At 44.8% G+C, this 27847-nt stretch overlaps 10 protein-coding genes across 10 annotated transcripts; 5 read left to right on the forward strand and 5 right to left on the reverse strand.

Annotated features, from left to right (window-relative positions):
- Window positions 1–131: 131 nt before the first annotated feature.
- Window positions 132–2377, reverse strand: L199_006055 (uncharacterized protein; the record flags this gene model as incomplete). The annotated part of the gene is made up of 2 exons (XM_064891756.1): window positions 132–2003; window positions 2108–2377. 2 exons carry the CDS (start codon window positions 2375–2377, stop codon window positions 132–134), a joined length of 2142 nt encoding a protein of 713 aa, XP_064747828.1.
- A 423-nt stretch (window positions 2378–2800) lies between these two features.
- On the reverse strand, window positions 2801–5211 carry L199_006056 (uncharacterized protein; the record flags this gene model as incomplete). The annotated part of the gene is made up of 4 exons (XM_064891757.1): window positions 2801–2854; window positions 2914–3929; window positions 3976–4782; window positions 4836–5211. 4 exons carry the CDS (start codon window positions 5209–5211, stop codon window positions 2801–2803), a joined length of 2253 nt encoding a protein of 750 aa, XP_064747829.1.
- Window positions 5212–5535: 324 nt separating this feature from the next.
- L199_006057 (glutamine-tRNA ligase) lies at window positions 5536–8564 on the forward strand (the record flags this gene model as incomplete). The annotated part of the gene is made up of 8 exons (XM_064891758.1): window positions 5536–5830; window positions 5884–5961; window positions 6028–6160; window positions 6248–6597; window positions 6662–6728; window positions 6780–6961; window positions 7021–7260; window positions 7321–8564. 8 exons carry the CDS (start codon window positions 5536–5538, stop codon window positions 8562–8564), a joined length of 2589 nt encoding a protein of 862 aa, XP_064747830.1.
- An 829-nt stretch (window positions 8565–9393) lies between these two features.
- L199_006058 (glycerol-3-phosphate dehydrogenase (NAD(+))) lies at window positions 9394–11318 on the forward strand (the record flags this gene model as incomplete). The annotated part of the gene is made up of 12 exons (XM_064891759.1): window positions 9394–9434; window positions 9509–9605; window positions 9679–9835; window positions 9922–9992; window positions 10204–10387; window positions 10464–10498; window positions 10557–10650; window positions 10717–10836; window positions 10898–10950; window positions 11012–11051; window positions 11115–11134; window positions 11196–11318. 12 exons carry the CDS (start codon window positions 9394–9396, stop codon window positions 11316–11318), a joined length of 1035 nt encoding a protein of 344 aa, XP_064747831.1.
- Window positions 11319–11552: 234 nt separating this feature from the next.
- L199_006059 (uncharacterized protein) lies at window positions 11553–13923 on the reverse strand (the record flags this gene model as incomplete). The annotated part of the gene is made up of 2 exons (XM_064891760.1): window positions 11553–12330; window positions 12494–13923. The coding sequence occupies 2 exons, from the start codon at window positions 13921–13923 to the stop codon at window positions 11553–11555; spliced, it is 2208 nt and encodes a 735-aa protein (XP_064747832.1).
- A 754-nt stretch (window positions 13924–14677) lies between these two features.
- L199_006060 (40S ribosomal protein S3) lies at window positions 14678–15935 on the reverse strand (the record flags this gene model as incomplete). The annotated part of the gene is made up of 4 exons (XM_064891761.1): window positions 14678–14804; window positions 14896–15180; window positions 15366–15641; window positions 15856–15935. The coding sequence occupies 4 exons, from the start codon at window positions 15933–15935 to the stop codon at window positions 14678–14680; spliced, it is 768 nt and encodes a 255-aa protein (XP_064747833.1).
- A 421-nt stretch (window positions 15936–16356) lies between these two features.
- L199_006061 (uncharacterized protein) lies at window positions 16357–17523 on the forward strand (the record flags this gene model as incomplete). The annotated part of the gene is made up of 5 exons (XM_064891762.1): window positions 16357–16435; window positions 16506–16531; window positions 16594–16728; window positions 16821–17129; window positions 17263–17523. 5 exons carry the CDS (start codon window positions 16357–16359, stop codon window positions 17521–17523), a joined length of 810 nt encoding a protein of 269 aa, XP_064747834.1.
- A 507-nt stretch (window positions 17524–18030) lies between these two features.
- On the forward strand, window positions 18031–20009 carry L199_006062 (mRNA surveillance protein pelota; the record flags this gene model as incomplete). The annotated part of the gene is made up of 9 exons (XM_064891763.1): window positions 18031–18069; window positions 18142–18207; window positions 18273–18528; window positions 18674–18793; window positions 18910–19016; window positions 19090–19197; window positions 19260–19450; window positions 19553–19669; window positions 19769–20009. 9 exons carry the CDS (start codon window positions 18031–18033, stop codon window positions 20007–20009), a joined length of 1245 nt encoding a protein of 414 aa, XP_064747835.1.
- A 270-nt stretch (window positions 20010–20279) lies between these two features.
- Window positions 20280–21415, reverse strand: L199_006063 (uncharacterized protein; the record flags this gene model as incomplete). Its single annotated transcript, XM_064891764.1, has 4 exons — window positions 20280–20459; window positions 20545–20622; window positions 20714–21236; window positions 21366–21415. 4 exons carry the CDS (start codon window positions 21413–21415, stop codon window positions 20280–20282), a joined length of 831 nt encoding a protein of 276 aa, XP_064747836.1.
- Window positions 21416–22397: 982 nt separating this feature from the next.
- L199_006064 (uncharacterized protein) lies at window positions 22398–27411 on the forward strand (the record flags this gene model as incomplete). Its single annotated transcript, XM_064891765.1, has 17 exons — window positions 22398–22777; window positions 23004–23891; window positions 23973–24035; window positions 24114–24246; window positions 24312–24369; window positions 24429–24504; window positions 24560–24908; window positions 24986–25078; window positions 25290–25391; window positions 25461–25497; window positions 25550–25648; window positions 25711–25843; window positions 25904–26103; window positions 26160–26484; window positions 26546–26712; window positions 26781–27272; window positions 27356–27411. 17 exons carry the CDS (start codon window positions 22398–22400, stop codon window positions 27409–27411), a joined length of 3651 nt encoding a protein of 1216 aa, XP_064747837.1.
- Between the last annotated feature and the right edge of the window lie 436 nt (window positions 27412–27847).

Genomic DNA, 27847 nt, shown 5'->3' on the forward strand with positions numbered 1-27847 from the left:
TATATCTCTTGTATAGACAACTAATAATCTTCTGAAGCATCCATCGTACAGACAGCCATTGCATTGCGTCATCATACAAGAGCCTTTAGTTTGGTAGGATTCAGCATTACTGCATCATGTTCTTGCCAACATCATATGACATTTTTAACGATCACCAAACTCTTCTCTGTCAGGACTACCACCAAATTTTTTCCTCTCACTTTGACATGACCAACGCCTAACAGCGCACCTTTTTCACCTCCACTGACAGGTATGACACCCTGTTTAGCTGTATTTCTATCTCCAACCGCAGGGGGGTAGTACACATATAGATTACCTTGTCCTACCGAGCTTCCCGAATCGAACGCCAGCACTGTCGTTCTCGATCCTCCCCCCGAAGCCGAAGAGGTCTTTAGTCGTTTGGATGATGAAGGTGAAGTAGGTTCGGCATGTTCATGAGGATGAACTTCCTGTGAAGAGATAGTTGTGGTAGTAAAGTGCTTAATCAATCTTAGATCCCTCTTACTTGATAAGACAAAGGCTAAAGCAGGATTGGTCGATAGGTGTTTCCAAGGTTTTCTCGTCATGTCTTCCGGTGTTTGCGACTGTGACTGAGGGGAATATAATAATCCATCTACGGCGGATTTGATTATTATTCCATATTCTTCATTGGATAATGGTGTAGATAAGACTGATGTTGTAGTTTTGGACCAATCCAATTTGATTTTGTTTGATTCCTCAGTATGATCTTGTTGCTGGATAAAACCAATGAAAACTTCTTTGCCGATCTTACCAGTCTCATCGAACGATCCTTGATTCTCCGTCAAAGGATCTTCATCGTCATCAAGATCGAAATCCATCTCTTCCCTCAACAAAGCTGGCATAGCAGGATGCGAACTTGGTGGATCACCTTCACCTTCTGATCTAGTTTTAATAGAGTTGAAAGATTCCCTTACGGCTGCCAAAGTCGCTTCTGATAGTGTCTCCGGCACTTCCTCTTCTTCCTCGTCATCGTATGAGAATACCGTTGGCCATCTGACATTATGGTCTACCTTTGATAGGTCAATCTCGACTTGAGATTTTGATGGATCATAGCTCCATGTGGATGATTCCGGATCGATGTTGGTCCATAAGGCTCGAGTTTGCTTTTTGACGAATTGATCGAGTTGAGGTGATATATCGGAAGTAAGTGAGAGAGAGAACGAGAGTGAGGTGGAAGTAAGGTCCAATTTGATATCTTGACGAGTTACCGATTTGGGAAGTGGGATGATAATATTCAGGCTTTCTGAATCCTGCGTCCACTGGTATGGATATACCTTTTCTTCCTCATGATTTTCTACTTCCATCTTCTCTTCAATTTCGGAAGTGACAAGTGAAGGAGGTATAGAAGCACCTAAACCAAGTTTTGCGATTTTCGCTTCTCTCTCCCTCTTCTCCTTATCTTCCTTACTTTCCTCTTCCCCACTATCTTCCTTCGAAGGCAGCTTATACTCTTCGGGAGACAGTACGATCCATCCACTATGCTCCGTAGAGTAATGACAATGAATAGGTAGATCGTCACTGCTTAACTTCCAATTCACCCTTAATTTCTCAACTTCCTCTTGTTCGTCTACCGCATTGTGAGCAGATGGGTCGAGGGCAATTTCGATTAGTTCGAATGTCGTCAACTGTGATGACTTTATCGTCTTCTTGCCTTCGTTCGCCTTTATCGATCTTGTTATTAGCAAGCTCACTTGTTCGGTCGATATTGTATGTGATGCACGGAGGAGGAATGGCGATGGTTCGTTTGAGTCAAGGTTAAGGTTGGAAGAAGGGAGGTCGTATTTAGCGATGAACTGGCCTTGTAAAGAGCCTGCCTCGTCAGGTGAGGTAGTCTCCAGTACGTATAATGACCCTGAACCTGACGATACTGCCCATGTCGTCGGGGTCAAAGGTGACACAGATGGGAATTCGGATTGCTGTTCGCCAGATGAGATTGGAAGTGGTAAGGAAGCGAGCTTGGAGAATGTCGGTTGCAAATCGTCCTATTCGTCAAGAAGAAACCCAAAGTTCAAGTCAGTATATCCTCTCGAATAGTGTGCAGGAAGCTTCACGATGCCGATGTGCGACGAATGAGAACCCCGCTCACACCAACGATGAAGCCTACAACCCCCCAATCTTTGTCTACATACACTCCCACACCATCTGCATTCACCGAAAGATGATCCCATCCAATTCTATTCCTGACTTCTTTGAAGCTGAGATACGAAGAGGTATTGTACCCTACCCTACTCTGCGTTGAGCCAGGCTCAGGTAAGGGGTATTCCAATAAGTCGTTATCGGAGTCTAGGGACTGGAGTTTATAGGTCTCAAATTGTGGGTAAAGGAGGGATTTATCGGGTGGAAATAGGTAAGACATCTTGATGCGAGCAGTCGTAACCTCTGAACGGTCTTTGGTCAGCGATCGATAGTTTATGTTATGTATCGCTCGTGAGATAAGTATGACCCATCGAACAGTAGAGTCATGTTGTTGTCGAGCGGAGCACATCGAACCACCTCCACCTCGTCGAATCTCGCACATTCCGTCATCACCAATCTAGCTATCTATTGCACATGGATCAAGCAGTACGTGATGACTTCTTTTAATGCATATTGTTCGTGCCTACATTTGTTTCTCTTGACATGGTGAGGTTTGGCTATTGATCATACAGTACAACACATGATTGTGGGAGGCTGATGATACTGATGGAATACAGGTATCTCTTCGAAATTCCCAAAAGACACTACTACCGAAAACCGTCTGAGAACTTCACATCTGTTCTCGGGCTCATCTCATCCTATTTTATCGATCTCTGATTTGCTCTACATGATGAGCCACTCCATGATCGTTGAGTTGCTATATATCGGAGAGTCAGCATTCACGATCTATACTCTATATCGATTTTATAAACTTACCTCCACGGTCTCAGAGACTACTCGACAGACTCTATCACCGTCCCTCCACGCACAAGCGTAGCCAGATGTTGGAGCCGTGGTACTTTCTCTCGCCGAAGGGGAAGCTTGGAAGACATCGCGTTGGTCTGGCGACGCATCGATTCTCCTTGATTTACTTCCAGTTTCAGCTTTTGGTCTGGGATCATCATATTCGTCGGAAGAATACGTTTCCTGATCATCTTCATCCTCATCCCCATTCCCGTCTGCATCAGGTATCACACCCATTTTCATCGCTCTGATCACCTCCAATTGATCTACAAGCTCTTCATTCCTTTCAGACATTGTCTTCACCTTCTTCGTCAGGCTATCAATCTCTCTACCCCTAGCGACAAATTGTCTCGATAATTCCTCGTACTCTCTCTTGGTGGCGGTATAAGCAGCAGCTCTTTGCCTAACATCATCATCGGTTCTTCTAGATTGACTCAACAGCATCTTCAACTGAGAACGCAATCTATCAATTTCTTTCTCCCTCGTATTTTGCATGGTCTCGAAGTGTAGTTTTTGTTGTATTAAGCCAACTGACAATTGTGATTTGAGGGTTTTGATTTGAGCCTGATATTTCGCACTTAATTGGCATTCTGTGACAGCTCGATTCGAAGCTTCCGCATATTGTTTTCTTAAAAACTGTGTATCTTCCATAAGCGCTTGTTTACTTTGGTTCAATCGTTCGACCTCGACTTCCAATTCGGCCACGCGAGGGTCAGGGATGGGTTGAGTGGGATGCTGTGGGTGTGATGGCTGTGAAAGATGTGACTGGAGTTGGAGTTCCAATTCAGCTATTCTCGATCTGGCTTCGATGAGGGCCAGAGTATCGGGATGAGATTGAGCTTTGGAAGTTTGCTCCAACTCAGCTCGCAATTTTACTATAAATCGTTGAGCCTCTTCTAACGCAAGGGTATCGGGGTGTATGAATGGCTCTGCGGGAGGGGCTGTGTCTGGGGGATTGTCGATTGGAGCGGATTGATCGTTGTCGATTACTGTAGGGTGGTTAGCCTGATCATTCATTTGCGGAGACACACCTACATTGAGACTTATCCACATCCGTTTTCTCAGGTCTATCGCCTCCTACCCCTTCTCCAGCATTTGAATCCAGATCGTCCAAGTCCTCATCATGTATACTTGGCTCAGGTGACCCGTCCTTAGCCGACGCCGTAACGTCATCCGAACTGTCTGCGTCCAATCGTACCCCTTCTTCACCGTCCCTTCGTATAGTCTTATGTGATCTTAGAACCACTCGAACTCCGTCAGGTTCGGGTTCCGTATCGTCCGCGTGAATCGAAGCGCCAGATCGCTCTCGCTCGTTGAATGTTCTAGTCGATGATCTAGGAGAAGAGAATTGTTGGATAGGATCTAATTGAGATTGGTTGATGGAGCCCAAGCCACCGTCCGAGGCAGGTGCCTGACTTGGCTGAAGAGCCGTGCTACGGTTGTCGTGAGGTGCAGTGGATACCTGTATGCGGGTACGCCTTCTGGACGATGATCCCCGTAGCGTTCGTCGAGACCGACTAGCAGCCGTAGAAGGACCAGGACCGGCAGTACCCTCGTCCGATGACGTATGATTCTCGACAGTCGTTTGGGAATTCGCAGACCGAGTTCTGCGGTGAGAAACTACCGCGTGATCATCTGCAGGTTCTTTGGGAGGGATATCAACCGCAATTGAACGATTTACGTTTCCAGTAGATCTACTGGGTGTTGTAGGTAGAGAGGTCAATTCAGAAGAAAGGGCGGTGAGAGCAGAAGTATCCGAATTGATCCTATTGATTTGAGCATTGGTTGACTTGAGAGGACTTCGTGCAGGAGTAGACCTGGTTCGGCTTCTACTACTACGAGCTGCTAAAAATCAATTCGACTGAACCTACAGTAAGGAGATGGATATAGCTCACAATTCAGTTCGAATGTCACTGAAGGTTCGCCTTCCTTCTTATGGTCCATCTTCCTCTTCTTGTTTCCCGATTTCTCTTCTTTCATCTTACTCTCCTGTGCTTCCCTATTGGCTCTCTTGGCCTTCCATTCACGTACTAGATCCGTTGTACAATCCTTTTTCTTCGTCCAAGAAGGTGTCCAGGGCTTCCCAGTATCAGGATCTTTCCCTTTCCACTGTACCAGATAGTCTCCCGTCTTGGGTGGTCCTCTTTCATCCAATATTTCTGATACCTCCCACAAGTTGTCGGCATCGTCTTCCTGGGAGATGAATTGGGTCTCCGGAGGTGATGAGTCGGATGGCAATGAGTACGATCTTCTTGATCTCTTGCTTCTCATCTCGAAGCCGAGCTTAGAGGTTGTAGGGGGTCCTTGGTCAGATGAGGATGTGCCGAGGGAATGTGCGGAATGATGGCGAAATGAATGAAGTAGAAAGAGGATGTTTATTCAGAGTGAGTGCAAAGAATGACGTGGACTAGTTTCCGCATTGGGCAGAATGATAGTGACCACGTGGAATGATGGTGTCAGGTTATCTGAAAGATAAAGTTGATAATTTGGTTGATTTGGTTGAACTGAATCATCTTCACATTCCTTTCTCCTGCTCACGTCCCCGGCTTCCTCTCTGTCATCCATCTCACAGACTATAGGCATCTTGGATCCATCATGCCCCCCAAATTCGACCCCAAATCACCTGAGAACGCCTCCCTGATCTCCTTGTTTCAGTCGTTGGGATTAGCCGAAAAATCAGCAACCGAATTAGTCAGACAACCCAAATCCGGTGTAGCTTTCAAGTCTCTCATCGATGAGTTCCAGTTGACGGATAAGAGGTACGACGAGAAAACTGCGAGCGCTCTGGTAAAGCTTTCTGCATCTGGAGGGAAACTAGGGCCAGCGGAGAAGGGTTTCATAGTGAAGAAGATTGAGAGTGGGGATATAAAGTCAACAGATCAAGTCGCTGGTGGGTTTATTCTTGAAGGGGTCCGGAAATTCCAGCTCAACATCTGTTTTTAGCTGCTGTCAAGTATACAGAAGGTAATCCACCCGGTACACCTATAAATGAGGATGAATTTAATAAGGCTTGTGGTGTTGGTAAGTCTCTTAGCTCGGAGCTCGGACCACAGCATCCCTAGGAGCGTTAGCTCATCGGACTCGTAGGAATCGAGATAACGGCCGCTCAGCTGCCTGAGCTACTCAAATCATACGTATCTTCTCTTCCTTCACCACCTGAGAATTGGGCAAGTCTCGGAGCTGTATTAGGTGGTATAAGAAGTGGTACATCTGATTTGAAGTGAGTTTATACCTATCTCATATCAGCTGGCAACAACCGTTCCTCTTTCCCTGTGACAGAGTAGCTAATGATCATGTTTATACTCAGATGGGCAAATGCAGGAGAAGTCAAATCATCTTTAGAAACCATCTTCACCGATTTGTTCGGTACCAAAGGATCCGCTCAGGCAGCTGCCAAAGCCCAAGCGGCAGCTTCAGCCAAATCAAAACCTGCGCCTAAACCCAAAGCTGTAGAAACACCTGCTTCAGCTGAAGCTTCATCATCCACTACTCCTGTCATCCCAACTAACATCTTCAAAGAAGGTTTCTTATCAGATTTCCATAAGCCAGGGGAGAACCCTCAAATCAATCCTAAATTGAAAGAACAACATCTGGAATTCACCAAAGGAATGGTATATACCCGTTTCCCACCTGAACCCAATGGATACCTGCATATCGGTCAGTGGGATTTTTTATGTTATATTTCGAAGTTTAGCTGACTTCCTCTACCATCTGTATTTAGGACATGTAAAGGCTATCATGATTGACTTTGGATATGCCAAATTCCATGGTGGTCGAACGTACTTACGGTAAGCTTTTAAGATCCTGACGCAACTATCGATGCTGATTTCGTGGATTAGTTTCGACGATACCAATCCTGAAGCTGAAGAAGGTAGATTCTTCCAATCTATCTTAGAAACCGTCCGATGGCTGGGATTCGAACCGTGGAAGATCACATATTCCAGCGACAACTTTGACCAGCTATATAAGTGGGCAGTAGAATTGACCAGAAGGGGTAAAGCATACGTCTGTACATGTAGTGGTGAGTTAACTACACGTATCATGTTATGCATAGAGCTGACCTCTTGAGTGTCAACATAGCTGAAAAAATGAAGGAAGACAGAGGTATGGGTAAGGGTCATCCAGTACCGTGTGAACATCGTGAAAGACCTGTAGAAGAATCATTGAGAGAATTCGAGAGGATGAAGAACGGGGAATACCCCGAACAAGGTGCTGCGCTGAGAATGAAGATGGATCTGACGAGTGGTAATCCCTACATGTGGGATATGGTGGCTTATAGAGTCAAACTGGCTCCTCATCATAGGACTGGTGACAAGTGGAGTGAGTTGTGCCGATACTTTATTGACTCGGTAGCTTAGCCATACTGATAAGTATTGGTAGAAATCTACCCCACCTACGACTTCACACACTGTCTTTGTGATAGTATAGAGAACATTTCCCACTCCCTTTGTACCGTCGAATTCATCCCCGCTCGAGAATCTTACGAATGGCTTTGCGATGCTTTAGAAGTATACAAGGCTAGACAGTACGAGTTCGCTCGTCTCAACTTGCAGGGGACTTTCCTCTCCAAGCGAAAGATTGCCAAATTGGTCACCAAGAAACTGGTGAAAGATTGGGATGATCCTCGTCTTTATACCATTATCGCCTTACGAAGACGTGGTATACCTCCCGGAGCATTGTTATCGTTTGTATCGGAATTAGGAGTGACCACATCCGAGTCTGTAACTGAAATCAAGAGGTTCGAGTCATCTATCCGATCGTACTTGGAGGAATCAGCACCACGATTGATGATGGTCCTCAATCCTGTCAAACTCATCATTGAAAACGTCCCTGACGATTATCGAGTACCTGTTCAGGTACCATTGCATCCTAAAGTACCATCTATGGGTACCGTCGAGACGTCATTTACGAAGGAGGTATATATCGATGCCGAAGATTTCAGAGAAGTTGATTCACCCGATTATTTCAGGCTGGCACCTGGAAAATCCGTTGGATTATTCAAAGCGCCTTATCCCGTCACATGCACTTCCTACACCAAGGATCCAGTCACAGGTCAAGTTACCGAGATCAGATGCAGATTGGAGGATGGAGGCAACGTGAAGAAGGCTAAAGCGTATATTCAATGGGTCAATGTTCCTGAATCCATCAAGGTTGAAGAAGTTCGGTACTTCAAGCCGTTATTCAAGTCTGATCCGCCACCTGCAGATTTCGAATCTGACGTTGACCCGGATTCGTTGGAAGTATACAAGAACGCGGTTATAGAACCTGCTTTCTACGAATTGGCCAAGAAAGCTATATTAGATGCCAGGAAGGAGAGTGAAGAAAGGACGAAGAAGGCTCAAGCTGATTCTGCACCAACAAACCCCAACGAACACAAACCGCTTGAAGGTAGTGAGGCGGCCAAACATATGGAAGATGAACCCGTCGCTACAGCCGAGCAATTGGTCGGTATGGAGAATATCAGATTCCAAGGTATGAGATTAGCCTACTTTGCTGTAGATAGAGAAAGTAAGATTGGTTGTTTGGATGAGGAAGCCTCGATCAAACCTGGTAAGAAAGAGGGTGATAAGATCGTATTGAATAGGATCGTATCGTTGAAGGAAGACTCGGGTAAGAAGGCTTAAACTGAGGTGTTATGTTCATAGAGTGTATATACAGATATAGTATAATGAGGGTTGATGACCACAACGATGAACCGGTGATGTATATAAGATGTCTTTCATTTGTGCTTTGGACCCATTCGAGCGACTGTGCCGTTTACCTTTGCATACAAATAGATACACCGTGCGGTGCCGAGTCTTCGTCCTACTATATTGCCAAGGAATGCATTAGATGATTCTCAGCTTGGTCCTTTGAGGTACTACGGTGACCGTATGAACGAGAGAGAACGAGTTGTGCGTGTATGGATGTAGGTATGCCAGTTTGAAGAACATTATAGGATTTTTTCTGTAACAATGTCGTTGAAATTCAGAGATATCTATGGTGTTCTCCCGTTGTATGGGGTCAAGACTGTTGATAGGATTCGCTGAGAATTGGAGAACACCATTGGTATGCAATTCACACATTCGTAGGTGACACCTATGCTGTTCTCTCTCTCCCTTGATTTATTCCAGAGAATGGGTATTCGGTAGTAGGGTAGTACCATGAGAAAGTACAAGTGCCGTAGCCGATCTAAGCGGTTCCTTCTTCCCCCAAAAGTTGAATGACATCAATCTGTTATCGCAAATCCTCCCAAAAGTCGACAACAGAGTACCCATCCTCATACCCTGTGTGAATCGCTTAGGTATCCCTTTATCTCTTGATCAACTTTGATATATCTCGCCCATCATCTCGTCTCTACTCGTCAACTCTCTCAGAGCATACCGCTCGACCATACTCTCATCCATCACTTTCAACTGCACTTGCCTCCACAGGACATCATCGTTCCGTCGATTTAGTATATCATCGTTCACAATGGGCAAAGAAAGAGTAGCTATCATCGGTTCTGGCAACTGGTATGTTCTCTCAGCTATACCGGTGGTCATTGCACTTAGGGATGAACATGCTAGCTGATACAAAATGGAAATAGGGGATCAGCCATAGCCAAACTTGCTGGAAATAACGTGAAGAAGCATTCGGATGTATTTGATGATTCCAGAGTGCCCATGTGGGTCTTTGAAGAGGACGTGAGCTCACAACGATATCTTCCCTCTTCTTTATTTCTTGGAGACAGCTGAGCTGATTCAATTACATTTGCAGTACGAAGGTCGTAAACTCACTGAGATCATCAATACCGACCATGAGAACAAGAAGTATTTACCGGATGTCAAATTCTCTGAGAATATAGTGGCTGTTCCGGACCTCCTGGAGGCAGTCAAAGGTGCTACAGCATTGGTCTTTGTCATGCCTCATCAGTGTAAGTTGCAGCTTCCTTGCTGTCCCAGCTCCTCGATTCTCCGATGGTCCATGATGGATTTTTCTGACGCTGCTCTCTGATTGTAGTCCTTCACAAGTGCTTGGATCAACTAGAAGGCAAGGTAGAGAAGAATGCCAAGGCTATTTCCCTCATCAAGGTGAGCCGTCGACATCGATCGACTTGCGTAGGGGATGACGAAAAGTCTCGGTTTTTTCTTGTATTTTCGCTCCGTCACGTTTCGCAAAAACCCCCCTCTTGACTTTCCTTGCCTCTTCTTCCTTCGCCTGCTCTGTCTTCTGACTCATGCGATTACCATCGTACACCCGAGAACGTCAACCTCCCAGCCACTAATCTTCATCTCGTCACAGGGAGTAGGAGTAGAGGGCTCCGACATCCACGTATTCGCCGACGTCATTCAAGATCGATTGGGCATCTCTACTTCTGCTCTGAGTGGTGCCAACATCGCGAATGAGGTTGCTATCGATAGATTCTCCGAGACTACCGTTGGTTATAGAACTGAAGGGGAAGGTCAGATGTGGCAGAAGCTTTTCCGTGAGTAAGACGTACAATCTGCAATGCCTTGCTAGAAACGGAGGAAGCTGATCTCGTCATGGTGCCGCTGCTCAAGAAACACCTCATTTCAAAGTTCAGCTTATCGATGATGTGAGTTGCAGACTTGTGTTCAGATATTCTTGCTCTCCTGCTCACAAAGTTTGTACAGGTCGCCGGTGTCTCGCTCTGTGGTGCGCTCAAGAACATAGTCGCTGTAGCTGCTGGGTTCATTGACGGATTGGAATATGGAAACAACTCAAAGGGTAAGTTTGTATATTATCTTATGGGTCTTACATCGAATATCTTGACTGACTTGAGTTCCTTGATAGCCGCTATCATGCGAATCGGTTTGCTCGAGATGAAACATTTCTGCCAAGAGTTCTTCAATGACGTCAAGGAGGAATCGTTCTTACAAGAAAGTGCAGGTGTAGCAGACGTGATCACCTCTTGTGAGCTGCGTCACTATCGAGAAACATCGCTAGCAAGCTGAAAATTCTGTTTCACGACCAGGTCTCGGCGGTAGGAATAGGAAATGTGCTGAAGCGTTCGTCAGACAGAAGAAGGTATGTACTTGAGTCCTCTTGCTCCTCCTGCCATTGGGATTGATGGTTTGGGATGGATTAGCCTTTCGATGAGCTGGAGAGGGATATGTTGAATGGTCAGAGTGAGTTGTTCAACGCCTTCATGCAGAAGAGAGATCGATGAGCTGACGGATGATACAATATAGAATTGCAAGGTATTCATACTGTACGTAACGAATCTGGCAGACGATTGACCAACAGACTGATGCTCTTTCGCTCCTTATCAGGCTAAAGACGTCCACATCTTCCTCAAAGCTCGAGATAGACTTGGTGCATATCCCTTGTTCGACAAGGTGTACAATATCTCATGGGAGGGCTTGCCTGTTGAAAAGCTCACAGAGGGGCTTTAGATGTACGTAGTAGTTGAGGATGCTTAAAAGAAGGTTAGATCCTGTTAGTCATGAACGAGATGCTCGAGAGGGAGGAAAGGACGAAGCTTAAAGTAAGGTACAATATTCACAGTTTTATATACGATACTCTGCATTATAGATACAACATGAACATAGTATTCTGCACTGCATGTTCATCGCTCTGACTGCGGACTAACGTTGGCATTGATGATATACTGATGCAAGGTTGATTGATCAAGCCGACGCGGATACTAACGGTGTTCCCGTCGTTGAGGGATCACTTCCACCACTGCTACTGATACTACTCCCAGTACGATACGTCCTATTGAGGAGATCCAGATAACTACCACTTGACTCTACTCCATCCCAACTCCTCTTACTTCTCAATTGATCTTCCTTGTCGACTTTCATCCCATGCTTACCATACCCATATCTTGACCTCAGAGACTGATCCATGATCCACCACTGTTTATCATCGACCTGTCCCGCACTGGTACTATCGTCTGAAACGAATCGGTCGATCTGATCGATTCTGGACTTATCGAAACTTTCTGCTGTCCGCGTCGCATCCGATATAGGTCTTCGATGTATTCCCGGTACGGATGTAGTTGACTTACCAAGGGGTGTACGATCATCGCTTTTATGTGAATATTTCCAATTATGTAACGCTGCTTTACTCCTTAGGTCTTGGAAATGTTTCCAAGTCTTTATCGAATTTTCGTCCTCATTCAACGAACTTAATTCTTTTGTTGTTTTGTCCTGAACAGAGCCGAGCGTTTTGGAAAGTTTGGAAGGTAAGTTGAGCTTTTGGGTCTCGTCAGTCTGACTGATCACTTCGTACATCTTTTTCACCTTGGGGTGATTTGGGGGTAGACATTTGTATAGAAATGATTGTACCTCTGAAGAACTTCCAGAACGATTGGGATCGGTATAGCAGCTCAGTAATTCGGGGAGGTTGTACCGCGTTAATTCAGTTTCGCTGAGATCTGATTTGTCTATTGAAGCTTGGACGCTGCCATTCCGCGATGCGGTGTTTCAATTGGAGGGTATCATGCAATGCATTTCGTCAATGAGCAATGGTGGATATTGGAAATCCATCGGTACGAAAAAAAACGAAATGCATTGCCACATCAGCTGCGTTCTACCTAATATACAGGAGTGAGGACATCGCTCACGAAGAAGAAGAAGAACCTCCTCTTGAAGACTCTGAAGAAGAATCCCCACTCTGACTCCCACTGCCACTTTCACCCCATTCTTTTATACTCTTGCCTGACTTCTCCTCCCACTTCGCTAACATCTTACCTATCTTACCCATTCTTTCCTTTTGCCAACTCTTCATACCATCTTTATCTTCGCTCTCTTTGAATATCGAAAGTACCTCCGAACTCTGTCTGGTAGCTTCGTTCAACTCGGTAGCGATCGATTCGGACCCAAAGGAAATTGGGATCTGTTCACCTTTCAATGTCCGCTTCACCACTTCTTGAATTCTGGCATCCTTAGCTAGTTCAGAATAATTTTCCAAAAACGTATCCAAGTTAAGTATACTCAAGGATGTCTTGGTTCTATCGCCTTCACCATCGCCACTTCTTGGACTCGACTGATCAGTCGTTCCAGATGAAGAACCACCAAGTTTCCCTTTTGCTCTCAGATCCTTCTCCATACTCTCCATCTCAGTTTGCCATTGTTCGTCACTTATCCCAGAGGATTTATACCAATCCCTCGTGAGTTTATCTATCCTCCTCATTTTCTCTCTTTGCCACTCCCTAACCCCATCTTTACCTTGATCTTTCGATATACCCGAAACGACCTTATTCTCGTAATGCAATCCATCCGATAATCGCTCACTATCTTCATAAGAAAGTTCAACACTAGCTTCTTGTCCAAGTAAGAAACCTTGTATTTTCTCTCTATAAGATTTATCCGACGAAAGATCTTTATGTCTGTTCAAGAATTTATCCATATTCATCAAATTCAATTGGGTTTTAACAGGTTTATCAAATACCTTTTCACCTTTCAACCAACTTTCCACTAACGATTTCTTACTTGATATCTCTTTTCTTGAAAATTGATCAGCTCTCATGATATATTTCGTGTCTTGACTCTTTTGATAGTCCCTTATACAACTTTTGATCATATGTTCAATTTCCGATCTGGTATCATGATAAACTTTTGATTCTACACTTGGTAAATCAATTTTGAAAGAGGGAGTTTCCAAAATAGGTTCTTTAGAGTTTAGATCGATGGATATAGCTTGAGAAACTTGGTTACGGATATTAGGATCTTTCCATGCATCTGGATTATTTTTGGTGACATTCCTTAAATATCTTTCAATATTGAATACATTGATTTTAGTAGAGATACTGGCTCCTGGACCATACTGCTTTTCGTACCCATCTCCTTCTACTCTGTTGTTCCTGTTGGTGTTGGTGATGCAGTCGTCATCTGGATGACCGTAGGTGACCCCGTGAGATCGGACGTACGGCTGATTGTAGCCAGAAGCAGGGTTAGGACCAAAAGAGGTGTGGCTCAAGGGAGAAGTGGAAACGGTGCAAGGAGCAGGTTGCCACCCTGCTGCATGGGTTGGCCGAAGAGCGGCGACTGACATCGTGGAGCAAACACTTCTTGGATGGGCTGTCGCAGTTTAATGGAGGGCTGTGTATAGATGATACGGTATGTGTTGTGTGAATCGATATTATCAGTAGTAGTGTGAAGAATTACTGGAATGCTGGAATTATGAGGCAAAAAAACTGAACAACAAGGATTGCGGTTTAGCTTGATACCATAAACCGTCTATTTACGAGTAGGTGTCATATACTCAGTAAACCCAGCAACGAATCATCCTTTCATGCCAGAATCTGACAAGTCTGAACTTCAAGGATCAGTACTCAAAGGATACGCAGTGCCACACCGACTGACAAACACTCTAATCAACACTAAACGAACGAAATTGCTTTACATTATTATTGTACTCTGGTTTCCGTTTTTCTGATGGCTTCTATCATTGTCCGTTGACAAGAGTCGTAGTATCGAGTCAATCAATCACTATATACTCCTGAGGTATGATCGTATACCGTACACCATGAAGCTTTTGAACCCGTGATCAGATCAGTCCGATCCAATCCAATCCAATCAATCATATTTGCAACAGATCCATAATACAATTGAACGTCATGCAATTCCAAATGCACTTGTATATTGCCAACTACACCACCAGACGATAATCTTTTTTGTTGGTTGGTGAGGTAAATGCAAATCTCATCAAAGCATCGTATAACGTATAAACGTATATACTACTAGTCCTCCGCTATCCTAGAAATACAAGACCATGTCTCAGTCCCGATCCTGATAACGAACTAAACTTAGTATTGACCTTCAGCGGCGGGTTGGGCCTCTTGAGGTTGTTGTTGTTGAGCAGGAGGGGGGATAGCTTGAACTTGGGGTTCTTTGTGTTCTGATCGGATCTCAATGGCACCTTCGGGTTTGGGTCTAAAAGTACACGAGGGTCAGCGATCATGCGAGGTATTGTATCCAATTAATAGCATTAAGGGAACGTAGGGATGGAGGAAAGTCTACTCACTCAACCATGTTGATGACATCGGGCAAGTTCTTGGAAGGACCTTGTCTACCCTCTGGGTCGAAGGGTTTCATGATCTTGACCTTGATACCCAACACACCTTGTCTGAGGAGAACGTGTCGGACGGCGTAATCGATGTAGTCGGCAGCGGGTTGACCAGAGTGAACCATGAATCCATCGGTGAATTTCATGGACTTGGCTCGGGCAGCTCTGAGTTTACCAGATACAACGACTTCACAACCCTTGGCACCGGATTCCATGACGAATCGGAGGACACCGTAACAGGCTCTGTTGTAAAGAACATCGAGCGTCAGCGAGGGGTTCTCTCAAGTCGATCTTACAGAAAAGAATGGGTAGACTAATAGGCGATGATGGCCAGTGCAGACCACACCCGTAGGATGCTTCCATCAATCTGACGATATACAATACCGAAAAGACCACTTTGTTCACCAAGGGAAATACGCCAAACTCACCTTCGCATAGCAAGACCACCAAGTAACTTGTATCTAAGGGACTCAGCTTGAGCGACAGCTGACAAACCTCTGAATTGGACCTTCTCGGCGTAGAGTTCCAAAGAGTTTTCGGGGAACTTGAATCTCTTCTCGACCAAAGCTTTCAATTCTCTGATTCTTCGACCTTTCTCACCGAGAACATCTTGAGTGTGAGTGGCTCGGATGATGATTTCGGTTCGGGCGTGGGTAACTCGTACTTCACATCCTGAGTATCCCTCTTCAGCGAGTTCTCGAGTGCTAAATGATTGCAAGGAAGATCGATCGGAGGGTAGTGGTAAAGGATAAGGTAATGATAACATCAGCATATATTCTTTATATCGTTTCCTGTTATCCTTCTATGATCCTATTTTCCATCCATCAATCCCTCCTTGACTGTTCTATATCCTATGATCCAATTCCACTGTCCACGAACCATCCTTGAACACCTCTCTAATGAGAAACACAAACTCACAAGAACTCGTTGAGCTCAGCTTGGAACACACCGTCGGCGACGAACTTTCTCTTCTTTGAGATTTGTTGGGAGGTGGCCATTTTGTCGATTTTTGAGGGATAAAGGAAAGAAGCTTGAGAATGTAACAAATCGATATGTGATGAAATGAACGAACGGTATGGGGTAGCAAGCAAGCAGGAGGCAGCGACGAGCACCACGAGAGGCAAGATGCTCTACATCGAAAATGAAAATGTCGATTTGGTAGTTTCTCCTCGGAGTTTGAAGTGTGAGCTCGGCATTGTAGAAGTGGCATTATACCGCATATCAGGACTCTTAAAATCAGCCACATTCTAACGAAGTAAATATCAGGCTGACCGATCAAGTCGCGTGTTTTGCCTACGAGGTTCACTGTTTCTCCAAGTGCGTTTATTGACAGCTGCATTGCATGTAAATATCATACACCTTACGATCATCCCGCAGCCTATGCCACCGACCCATAGAGAGAAATATATATAGCCCACTATGAAGCTCACTTTCAGGTGGCCAGGCGGATCGAACCCCGTTTTCTCGTCCTTCTTGGGGCTGTTAGATATCAAGCTGGGTATGTGGTCTGGTCACCTTTCATACCTCTCATATGTGTTCATGAGCTGACTGGCTGGATATGATAACAGGTGCTGAAATCGTACTTCTCTTCGGGGTAAGCTAATCCTAGCCGCGAACCGCTGGCCAGCTCCGAGCTTATATCTCGTTTTATTACAGCTCGTCAATAAAGTGGCCGGGTTATACGGGTTGATAACCATCTTAGTGGGAGGATCTTTCGTCCAGCTACTCTTCTATGCTTATTCGACGGCTACACTATTCGCATTCCTTTGGGGACTGAAAGTAGTCAAGTCTGTGGGTGGATTCTCATATCGCTACATTAATGCAATCGAGTTCATTTCAATCAATTACTAATATCTTTATTCATCTGGCTGTGATATAAATAGGAATCAGCATCGCCGACTCTCCTCTTATCTCACCTATACACCTTCGATCATATCATCCTCACGATATTCCATTACGTCTTCTACCTGAATTACTGGTATGTCATCCCGCATGATGGACGACGAACTGCAAACTCGCAAGCACAGCAGGATATTATCGAATTGGCATTATCGCGAGGTGAAATCTCCCAACCGTCCACCGATCAGGAGAACGAGGGGCTGGACGAGCTTAGAGCAGCACTGGCAGGGGAGATATGGGAGAGGGAAAAGGTGTTTGCGGGTTGGACATTGGTTGTTGGATGGTTAATAAAGGTTAGTAAAAGGTTACCTCTGTACCACACATGATACCTCATTGAGAGGATTATACCTTCAAATATCAATTCTAACGGTATGGAATGGTATCTTGTGATCCACAAGCTGATACATCTCGTAATCACACTGATAGATTTACTTCATAATGCTCCTTTACTCTTACGCTGCTCACTTGAAATCATCGACCTATCATACATTACCCTTGACATTCCGAGGAAAAGCAACTACCATTGCTCATCCTACTACGCAGGAGGATGAGATTGAATTAGCCAGAGCGGAAGAAGCTGCAAGGGTATCGTCTGAAGAGACAACTCAGAATGGTACAGGAAATAAAGGGAAGGGAAAGGCGAAAGGGAAGAATAATAACGAGGAAGATGATTTCTCTTGGGATTGATAGATCTAGACTGGGATGAATACAGTATCTTCTATGCATATGACAACACAACTATTTTTTTTGGTCTGAAGGCTAGCATCCAGTTACATATAAGCTTGAGATGACAAGGTTGAGTTGACGGTAAGATGTATAGGTTATGCCACGTTTATCGAATCAACTTTAAATGACTGGAAATCGATTGGATGATTTGGTGAACGTCATACCAACATCCCACTTTTCAACGTAACATCCATCTCACATTCCATTGTTCCGTAATTTGCATTGCATCTCACCTCATCGTATCTCACCTCATCGTGCAACATCCTTTCCTTCAATCTAGATACGCAGACACATCAATATTCCAAGCCTCTCACTCGGTCATCATCAGGGAATAGGCTCACCGACAGTTTTGAAGAGGATCATCGATCAGCAAATCAGATCGCATTCGATTGACATACCGACGAAAACTCATAAATCAAAAATCCAACCTCAGATACCTAACAGTCACCTAAACAACAAGTGTACAAGATGAAGCTGGTCAACAAACATATTGAGAAGGATGGTTCCGTGAGTCATGTCACGATATCACTATAACCTCTCTTTCCACCTTCATCTTGTATGCTGATAACTATAAATTAGGGATATGTAACGCTTCGTCCGGAGGATGACGAGGATATGTGGCATGTATACAACCTGATATCAGAGGTATGCGACTTCTCTTCTGTTTGGTGCTCCATTCGACCTCTCGCTGAGCCAAATATTCGCTATAGGGAGATCACGTTCGAGCCCTTGCCGTCCGCAGAGTCCAAACGCTGTCGTCTACCGGATCGTCCGATTCCTTCAGAGTCAAGACCAACCTCACCCTCGAAGTGACCAAGACGGCTTTCTCACCCGCTGCGTCATCTTCTCAGAGCAATGGCACGGGCGAGAAGAAAGAACCTACTGCGTCGTTGCAGATTTCAGGAAAGGTAGTGGAAGAGAATGAGTTTGTCAAATTGGGTGCTTATCATACTTTGGACCTTGAAGGTGAGCATCTTCAGGATACACTATACAAACCACAGATAGCCATGTCAACCACCATATATGGTCTTAAGGGAGGAAGAGGAGAAGAGATGTGATGAATTGGATAGGATCGGATTGGAATGAGCTGATAAGAGTGATTCGCTTTTAGCAAATCGAGATTTCAGATTGACGAAAACTTCAGGATGGGATTCGATAGCTTTGGAAAGGATTCAGGAAAGTACACAGGAAGGTAGAGGTGCTGAGCTTGGTGCGATCGTCTGTGGTGAGGGTGAGTCATTAGTCCTATCATGTCGTACAAACATTATTCAGTTTAGACCATTACCTCTGCGAGTAGGCGATATTGAGATGCAGTATATGATGCTAAATATCTCTGCATTCTTCTAGGTACCGCCGCTATTTGTCTGTTATCTGAGCATATGACTACTGTCAGACAGAGGATAGAAGTGTCGATACCCAGAAAGAGGAAAGGTGGGACTTCAGGACATGAAAAAGTGAGTACAGCCATAGATCATTTGAATGATATGAAGACCGAGAGTCGTCGACTGATTGTTTATACTTTACTAGGCAATGGAGAATTTCCTGTCTACAGTATATCAAGCGATTCTCAGATTGATACCTTATCAGGATCTGAAAGCTGTCGTCATAGCCTCACCGGGATTTACAAAAGATACAGTCAGTCGGTTTTATATCCGTGTTTAGCAAAAGGCTGATGTCTTGTTGCTGTTGTATTGTAGTTATACGACTACATCTTCCAACAGGCCAATCTGACTTCGAACAAGCCTCTATTATCGTCCCGATCGAAATGGATTAAAGTGCATTCCAATACTTCACACGTACACGGATTAGTGGAGGCCCTAAGGGCACCAGAGGTGGCTAAGATGTTACAAGGGGCGAAATTTGCTAGGGAAGGTGTAGGGTTGGATAAGTGAGTGCGACCTTTTTGCCTCTGCGGAGCGGAGCTCATGGAGTAAACCTCAAGGAGCAGTCATGTGTGAAACGTTGACTGATCCTACTGTCCATATTGCAGATTCCACAAGATGTTGGCGACTGACGAACTTAGAGCATGGTATGGACCAGAACATGTTGCATTGGCTGTTGATAGGGGTGCAGTGGGAACTTTATTGATATCGGATGATTTGTTTAGGTGAGTGATAAAACATGAACATGAAATTTAGAGATTTTGACATCTTCATCACTTTCTTATGACTCGGATGCTCATTCGTTTGTTTCTCGATGGGGATAGATCCTCCGACCCAGCTACGCGTAATCACTATGTCGCGATGGTCGAAGCTGTCCGATCTAAAGGTGGTGAAGCTCTGATATTCTCCTCTATGCACGAATCAGGCCAACAGCTTAATCTCTTAACGGGCATAGCGGCGATTCTGACCTATCCGCTGGATATCGAGGTTGTGGAGATGGAAGAGAGGGAGGAGAAGGAGCGGTCGGATAAAGAGAAGAATGGTGGAGGGAATGAAGAGGAATAGTCAGCGATCCATCTGAACTCGACGATGTAACAGGAAAGGGCAAGGTTAGATATGGATATTGATACGTATAATGGGTGTTGAGTGTCTAGCACAAGACTTCGTAGAGTCTACATGATAGTCATACAGCTTACAATAGTATCAAGTCATGATTCATTCAGTCAGTCGAAGTCTTCACTATAGTTTGAACGGTCGCAGTAGTCTGCGGGATACAGTAAGGATGACAAGGACTGCATATGCTACTCAAACCACTATGTCTATACATGCAATGTCCTATCGTCCCATCCAACCACCATCAACAACCAAGGTCTCACCTGAAACGTAATCGGATGCCTTTGAAGCTAAGAACACCACTGCACCTTCGAAATCTTCAGGTGTACCCCATCTACCAGCGGGGATTCGCTCGAGGATCTGTCGGGATCTGACAGGATCGGCAATGAGAGCTTCGTTCATCTACAAGTATGGTACAAGAAAGAAATATCAGCCAAATCTCCTTTTATTTGGAAGAACGTGAGGAGAGAGGATGACTTGATCTCACATCAGTAGCGATGTATCCTGGTGCAATACCATTGACGCAAACTCCCTTTGATGCCCAACCGTTGGAGAATGATTTGATCTATGATAACCAATCAAATGATGAACGAATCAGCATTTCCTCTCTACCAACTTATGAAATACAGTCATAGGTGATGTAGAGGTTCACTTACAATACCTTGTACTCCATGTTTGGCGGCAGCGTACGCAACGACATTCAAACCACCCTGGTACGCCACAAGACTGGAGATATTGATGATTTTACCTCTTCCTCTTGGATTACCATCAACTCCACCTTCCGGTACAGCCTCACCGGCTACTCCACCTCTCGATTCTAACATGTGTCTACCGGCATCTCGAGTAATGGTGAATACAGTGTTGAGGTTGACTTGAAGGACCTCTTGCCAATCGTCATCTGGGAAGTTTTCTACCGGATGACGTCGTTGAATACCACCGCAGTTTACCACTATGTCCAATGTTCTTCCCAAATTTTTCGTAACGCGGGGGATAAGTTTGGCTACATCCGTTGAAGATGCCAAATCGCAAACGACGATATCGGCTTTACCGCCCTGCTTGATGATGTCGTCCTTGGTAGCTGTGTTGGTATCATTTCGCTGGACGAGGATTATATCTGCGCCAGCTTTTGAGAGAGCAAGGGCGAGACGAGCGCCGATCCCTCGGGTGGCCCCTGTCAGACTGGGATGAGCAGCATGTCAGTAAGGTCCATGATAGTGATCTACTATAGGGATTGAATAGGATGGAAGGATGACCGACTTGCAACTTGCAACTTGCGTAGACCGTGTGAGGAAGGGGATGCACACTCACAGAGCTGTCTTGCCCTTCAATCCAAAAAGTTCATCTATGTATGATGACATCTTGTTTCTGTTGTTGTAGTAGCTATATGATACAAGAACGACAAGTCCTCATTTTACCTTTCGAGGATCTTATATACTCGTCCGAAATCACGAAATCACAACACAGACTGAAAGCGGATCATCTTACTTTACTTTCGGTCCGGTACAACCGGTCAAATCCGTTTCAAGCCGTTGCTCCTCTTTTCACCAGCTTGTCGCGTGAGGTTCACATGGCGAGGAGAAGGGAGATAAGAAGTGGAAAAGGTGGAACAGCTGATTGGTCGGGTTAACCGTCAAATATATTGTACCAATCAACCTCAGGAACGCGTCTGGTTAGGAGAAAGATTATGACGTGGGACTTTACAGGCAGAGCAGCTTCGTTATCTACACGAGGAAGGATGTTTGGTTATCATCCAGTCGCTAACGAGTGGAGAGCAAGCTAGAGGTCACTCTATCAGCAATGGTCAGCTCCAACAGCTCAAGTGAAACGATATAACTAACTACATGCTACCATCAGCTCGCATCCCAAAGGACGGTACGATTCAACCCAATTCAATTTAGAGCTTTCTCTTTTGCTTTCACTGAAAGTCAAATAGTCAAATCTGATCCAGTGATTTTCACCCACCGAAGGATACGAGCACTGTGGGGATAATCTTCCCAGCCTATCCATCCAGAATAGAGACCAACGGAATCTGGTCTTGGTCTAGGTTCATAGTGCCGCTTGGATCCATCCTTTGGTATTTGTGTTTGATCTCAATTGGCATCAAGCAATCAATCAATCGAATCGAGATCCCATCAACAATCAAACAGGCAATAAACCCGACCGAGTAACTTATCATCCGATGACATCAATTCACATATAGAATAATTACGAAACGCACGAGCCTATTCACACTTTACATCACGGTATCATATCATCCATCGACATCCCTATCCAAGATACCTACCGGCACCTCTCTCGCTCCCGTGGCTTTCATGGTATAGTTGAAGTACGCACGTCAATATGCCAGCTAGGGATCCAGCAACTTCACCTCACCTACCCACCAACCTACCACAACCATCCCATTCACCCATCTTACCTACTCACCAGCAGCAACAACCTCAACAACCACCACCGTTATCACCTGGTCCATCTGCTGCGGCATCGGCATCGTCATTCTCACTTCGAAGTGCTGAATCCCCCACACCTGATCAACAAGGAGGAGCGAGTTATTTTTCACAGATTTTAAGATCAGTCAGCATAGGTCATTCACAGCAACAGCGTCCAATGGAAAATGATCTCAACAGCAATGCTGGTATCTCAAATGTTGGGATGCATTCTGGTAGAAGGATAAGCAATGATTTCCATCAGAGTGGTAATGGTAACAACAGTCACAATGAAGAGTGAGTACCTCACCGTCACGCGCATGTCTTTGTTTTTTGTGTTATCATGATACAGAAAAATATCATCTTGATTTCGTCATCATGCACCATTATGATTATCTTTCGTTCATACCCTTATCGATACACAACTGTGCAATCTATAATCTATAACCGTACCAACCCAACTATTTGTAAACCAGCATAACTCCCATGGACAACGCTAATTCTTCCCTTTCCCATCACATAGTCGAATAGGTTTAGGAAACCCACCTCACAACCATTCGTCCAATACACCCCAATCAATTCGAGATTCCACAGCCAGACTTGCGTCTTTGTCATTTTCTTCTCGACCTCGAGCGACTTCGTCAGCGGGTGATTCATCTTTCAGTCATTTCCAACCTTCAGTCTCACCTTTGGCTTCTCGTCAACCTCCATCGTCTTCAGCCTCTATACCAAAACAACAACAACCAGCAGTAGTAGGGAAGGTGAACAAACCTGTCAATCCAAGTCATCTCAACCCTGCCATAGCAATTGGTCAAAAGACTTCCCCATCTTCGGAAGAATCCAACGGGAATGGAACAGGCGTATCACCATATGCGGGTCAAAGATCAGGTTTGAGTATGATGTTAGAACGAGCTAAAGAAGCTGAGTCCGCCTCGACGTCGACTAGTGAAGGTGATATGTCAAGAAAACCACCTAGTGCAGCTGCAAGTGACAACGAAGCAGAAGAAGAGAGAACGCCCGTACCTAGTAGGAAACCATTGATCGAAGTCGATTCAGAGGTAGTATCGATATCGAGTTCGAACAGTCGACCTTCTTCTAAACATGCTTCTGCATCTTCACTTCGGAGGTACCTAGCAGATGAAGTAGCGAGAGAAGACGTGGAAAGGGCCAACGCAGATGCAGATGAAAATACACCTTTACTGGCTAATGGAAATGGATCAGAAGGGAAGAAACAGAGATCATGGGCTAGTCAGAGTTTGGCAGATGTGAAAACATGGAAGAACAGTTTGAGTAAAGTATCACCTAAAGATGTCGCCAAGGGTATTATAGTTGAACCTATCAAAACTATCCCATCGGTCGTTTTGGGTTTGTTGTTGAATGTTTTAGATGGTGTTAGTTATGGTATGATCTTGTGAGTTGGCTAAACCGTCTTTTTCGATCAAAGAATGTCGACCAGGGAAAGAAACCAACTCATCGATCGGTTTCATTATAGGTTCCCGGCAAACGCTGTATTTGTAGATTTTGGTTCATTAGGTGTATCAATGTTCTTCGTCTCGTGAGTGGATTTGGCCAACAAGTGAAGTCTTCCCAAATAATATCAATGATGAGCTCACTAGATTGCTCAATCCGATAGATGTATCGTCTCTCAACTCGTATTCTCGCTGGGTGGTAGTATCTTCCCAGGTGGTAACGGTTCAATGATGATTGAAGCTGTACCATTCTTCCATATCTTGGTAAACACCTTTGAGGCTGTGATAGGTGATGACGTGAGCAAAATCTCACCATCTTTTAACACAAAAACGGAGACTAACCTATCTCATACGGCATACAGGATAAAGCTATAATAGCGACGACAATGGTTGCTTTCGCATTCAGCTCCATTCTAACCGGTAAGTGAGGCTCATGCTTGACACTACGCTTGAATGCTAAGTCTGAGATACTTCTTCAGGCTTGGTCTTCTTCGCTCTTGGTGCTTTCAAGTTAGGTGGTCTGATAGGTTACTTCCCTCGGCATATCCTTGTTGGGTGAGTATCCATGATTGAGAGGTGTCTGATATGTGCTAATTTTCACCTGAAATAGATGTATCGGCGGTGTCGGTATCTTTCTTATCGAAACAGGATTGGAAGTTTCACGAGGTCTGAAAGAAGAAGGGTTCGAATATAACCTTGCAACGTTGAAGTTGTTTTTCCAATCCGGTCATGTAATAGCGTTATGGACGATCCCCTTAGCTCTCGCAATTTTACTTCGAATTATCACCCATTTCTTCCACCACCAACTCATCTTCCCTGCGTACTTCTTCGTGGTTCCCTTGATATTCTATGGAGTGGTATTGATTGGAAGATGGGACATCGAATATCTGCGACAGACAGGATGGGTTTTCGATGTGGGTAAGAACACGCAAAGTTGGTGGAAATTCTACACCTATTTCGTAAGTTCCCCCTTCCCCTCATCTTTATCTTGTAATTTTATGATGTGCCGGTAAGCTGATAAATGATTGGTTTTTAGGACTTCCGTAAGACCCACTGGGGGGCGTTCTGGGCAGCCATGCCTACTCAACTCGCTCTGGTATTCTTCGGTATCCTCCATGTACCGCTCAACGTAAGTGACGATCATTCATACGGGCGATCTCAATGATGCTTGTCACCAAGATATGTTAGACTTCTGCAAGAGTACTTGTGCTCGCAGTAGATACTTCTGTTTGACTTCTGAGAGATTTTTCCCTGCTTCAACTGTGTCCTTCTTGAAGGCAGCTTTTTCCCTTAAGCAGATGGAGTCCTATCGGCTGACGACGTACATGTCCCAAATATAGGTCCCTGCCTTGGGTGTCTCATTAGCGGAAGATAACGTCAAGCTGGATCGAGAATTGGTCGCTCATGGTTTCTCTAACCTTGCCGCTGGGCTAGTTGGTACTGTAAGTCTAGCTAGCCTGAGCATTACACCTTATAGTGTAGGTCAACATGGCTGATCAGTGAAAATACAGGTACCTAATTACCTGACCTATGTCAATACCGTCCTTTGTGAGTTGTTCTGACGGTCAGCCGCATATACATTGCTGATAAAGTTGACTAGTCTACCGAGTTGGTGGCGGTTCTCGACTCTCCGGATTGATGCTAGCAGCTGCCACAGCAGCTATCATGATGGTCGGACCATCCGTCATCGCTGCATTACGTGAGTTTTTTTTCGAGCTCACAACGAAGCTGATAGCACAGCTGATTTCAACTTATGAACAGCCGTCATGGTTGTCGGTGCATTAATCTTCGTTCTCGGTATCGACCTGGTCATAGAAGCTGTATGGGATACTAGGAATCGAGTGAACAAATGGGAATATATCACTATATGGGTGATAGCGATTGGAATGACGATGTGAGTGATAAATCTACTCAAGCCTCCTTTCACCAACAACGCTAATACGTCACACGACAGATTCGACTTCGTGATTGGTCTGTTACTCGGTATCATCCTTGCATGTATCTTCTTCGTCGTCCAGAGTTCCCGCAGAAGAGCAATCAGGACTGTCTTCAACGGTGCCACCGCTCGATCAACTGTACGACGACCAAAGTCACAGAGAGAGTTCATTCAACAAGTAGGATCGCAGACTTATGTCATGAAGTTACAGGGATTCTGTGAGTGCGCTGTCGTCTGCGCACGACCTGTTTCAGCTGACACTTCTGCTGCTTAGTGTTCTTCGGTACGATCACCTACGTAGAGAGCGAGATTCGTCATCTCCTCGATCTGGCCAAATGGCAACACAACCCTATCCGATTCTTGATCATCGATCTTCACTTAGTCCACGGAATGGATTTCTCTTCGGCAGAAGCGTTCGTCCGTGTACAACGACTGTTAGCTGCTAAGGATGTCTTACTTATCCTTTGTGGTGCTGCTCCCAATGGATTGGTCGGAACCGCACTTCAAGCTGTCGACTTATGGGCGGACAGGGAAGGTACCAGGGTAGAAGTATTCGTGGGACTGAATGATGCCCTGGAATGGACTGAGAATGCTTATTTGTGAGTTTAGCTAAATGTCTCCTGTCACGACAGTGGTGGCAGCTAAATATCGGTATGATAGGACGGCATTTTATGAGAATCAGCGTCTGATCGATCAAGAGGCATCTGCAGCACAGGTTATTGACTTCCCCAAAATTGCCAAACCGCCTTTCTCACTGGCTGAATCATTCCAAAATTCACCGAGGAGAAGTCATCTGGTCAAAGCTGGAGGAGACACTCTACCGAGATGTGAACGAACTTTAGCTGAATAGAGCCACTGAGTGGGATATTATGCTGATGACATGTGCATGTTGTAGCTACTTTCCCATCCCCACCCAAACCTGAACCATCCTCTTTACCAGACCTATCTACGATCCAGCCCTTACAAATCCTGTACCAGACATTCGAACCGTACCTTGACCATACACCGTCTTCTTCCTCAGGAGATGAAGTGGGTACGAAAGATTCTGAATTCCTACATGAGCTCGTACCGTACTTCAACAAAGAACAAATCGTATCTGGAGATACGTTATGGACTCAGAACGATCTAGCAGACGGATTATATCTGATTGAATCCGGTTGTCTGAGAGCGACATACGCATATGATGATCATACAAGTTTGGTCCAGGAAACAATGGTGGCTGGAACGATCGCTGGAGACTTGAGTACGTTGAGTGAGTTGAAAAGGAATTGTACGGTCGTTGCGGAACGGGATTGTGTACTTTGGAAGATGGATAAAGACAGTTTAGGCAAATTGGAGAATGAGAATACAGAGGTGGCGAGGAAGTTCATAAAGATTGTTTTGAAAGGTGAGTACAATACTCAATGAAAAGGATACGTCCAAAAGAGTTGGAGAGGGGAAAGCTGATGATGATCATGGTCATGATTATAGCTGTTGCGGAGGAACATGAAGTTTTGACTTCTCACTTGATAGCTGTTTTGTCATAAAGCAAATTATGGGTAGTTGTATCTTTGTGATTGTTGCATTGGGTCTAGTTCAGTAGCTTAATCAAATAGGAAGTGACTTGATGAATGATAAGATAGTATGACGACTAAATGAACAAAACATAACCGATGTAATGAGGAGGGATGATTCGTGATGAAATGCATAGATATTTGTCGTTGTTATATTGGAAAAAAATCTTACGATGATGCGAAGGAATGATGAAGACTCACATGAGATATCCAGCAAGAAATCCTTCTAGATTGGTCCTTGATTCAACAATGATATCGATGCAAGTACTCCTGTCACTTTAAGAGGATCCAAAACCAAATGAGCGACTAGTTTCCGTGTCGTGTTTCTCCCTACTACCGCTTGAACATTGGACAGGGACCGAGGAGGTTAGGAAACGGTTGAGGGTACGGCTCATTGGGCTAAGAAGAG

This window comes from Kwoniella botswanensis, chromosome 1 (assembly GCF_036426115.1).
Source record: "Kwoniella botswanensis chromosome 1, complete sequence".
In the NCBI taxonomy this organism is placed as follows: domain Eukaryota; kingdom Fungi; phylum Basidiomycota; class Tremellomycetes; order Tremellales; family Cryptococcaceae; genus Kwoniella; species Kwoniella botswanensis.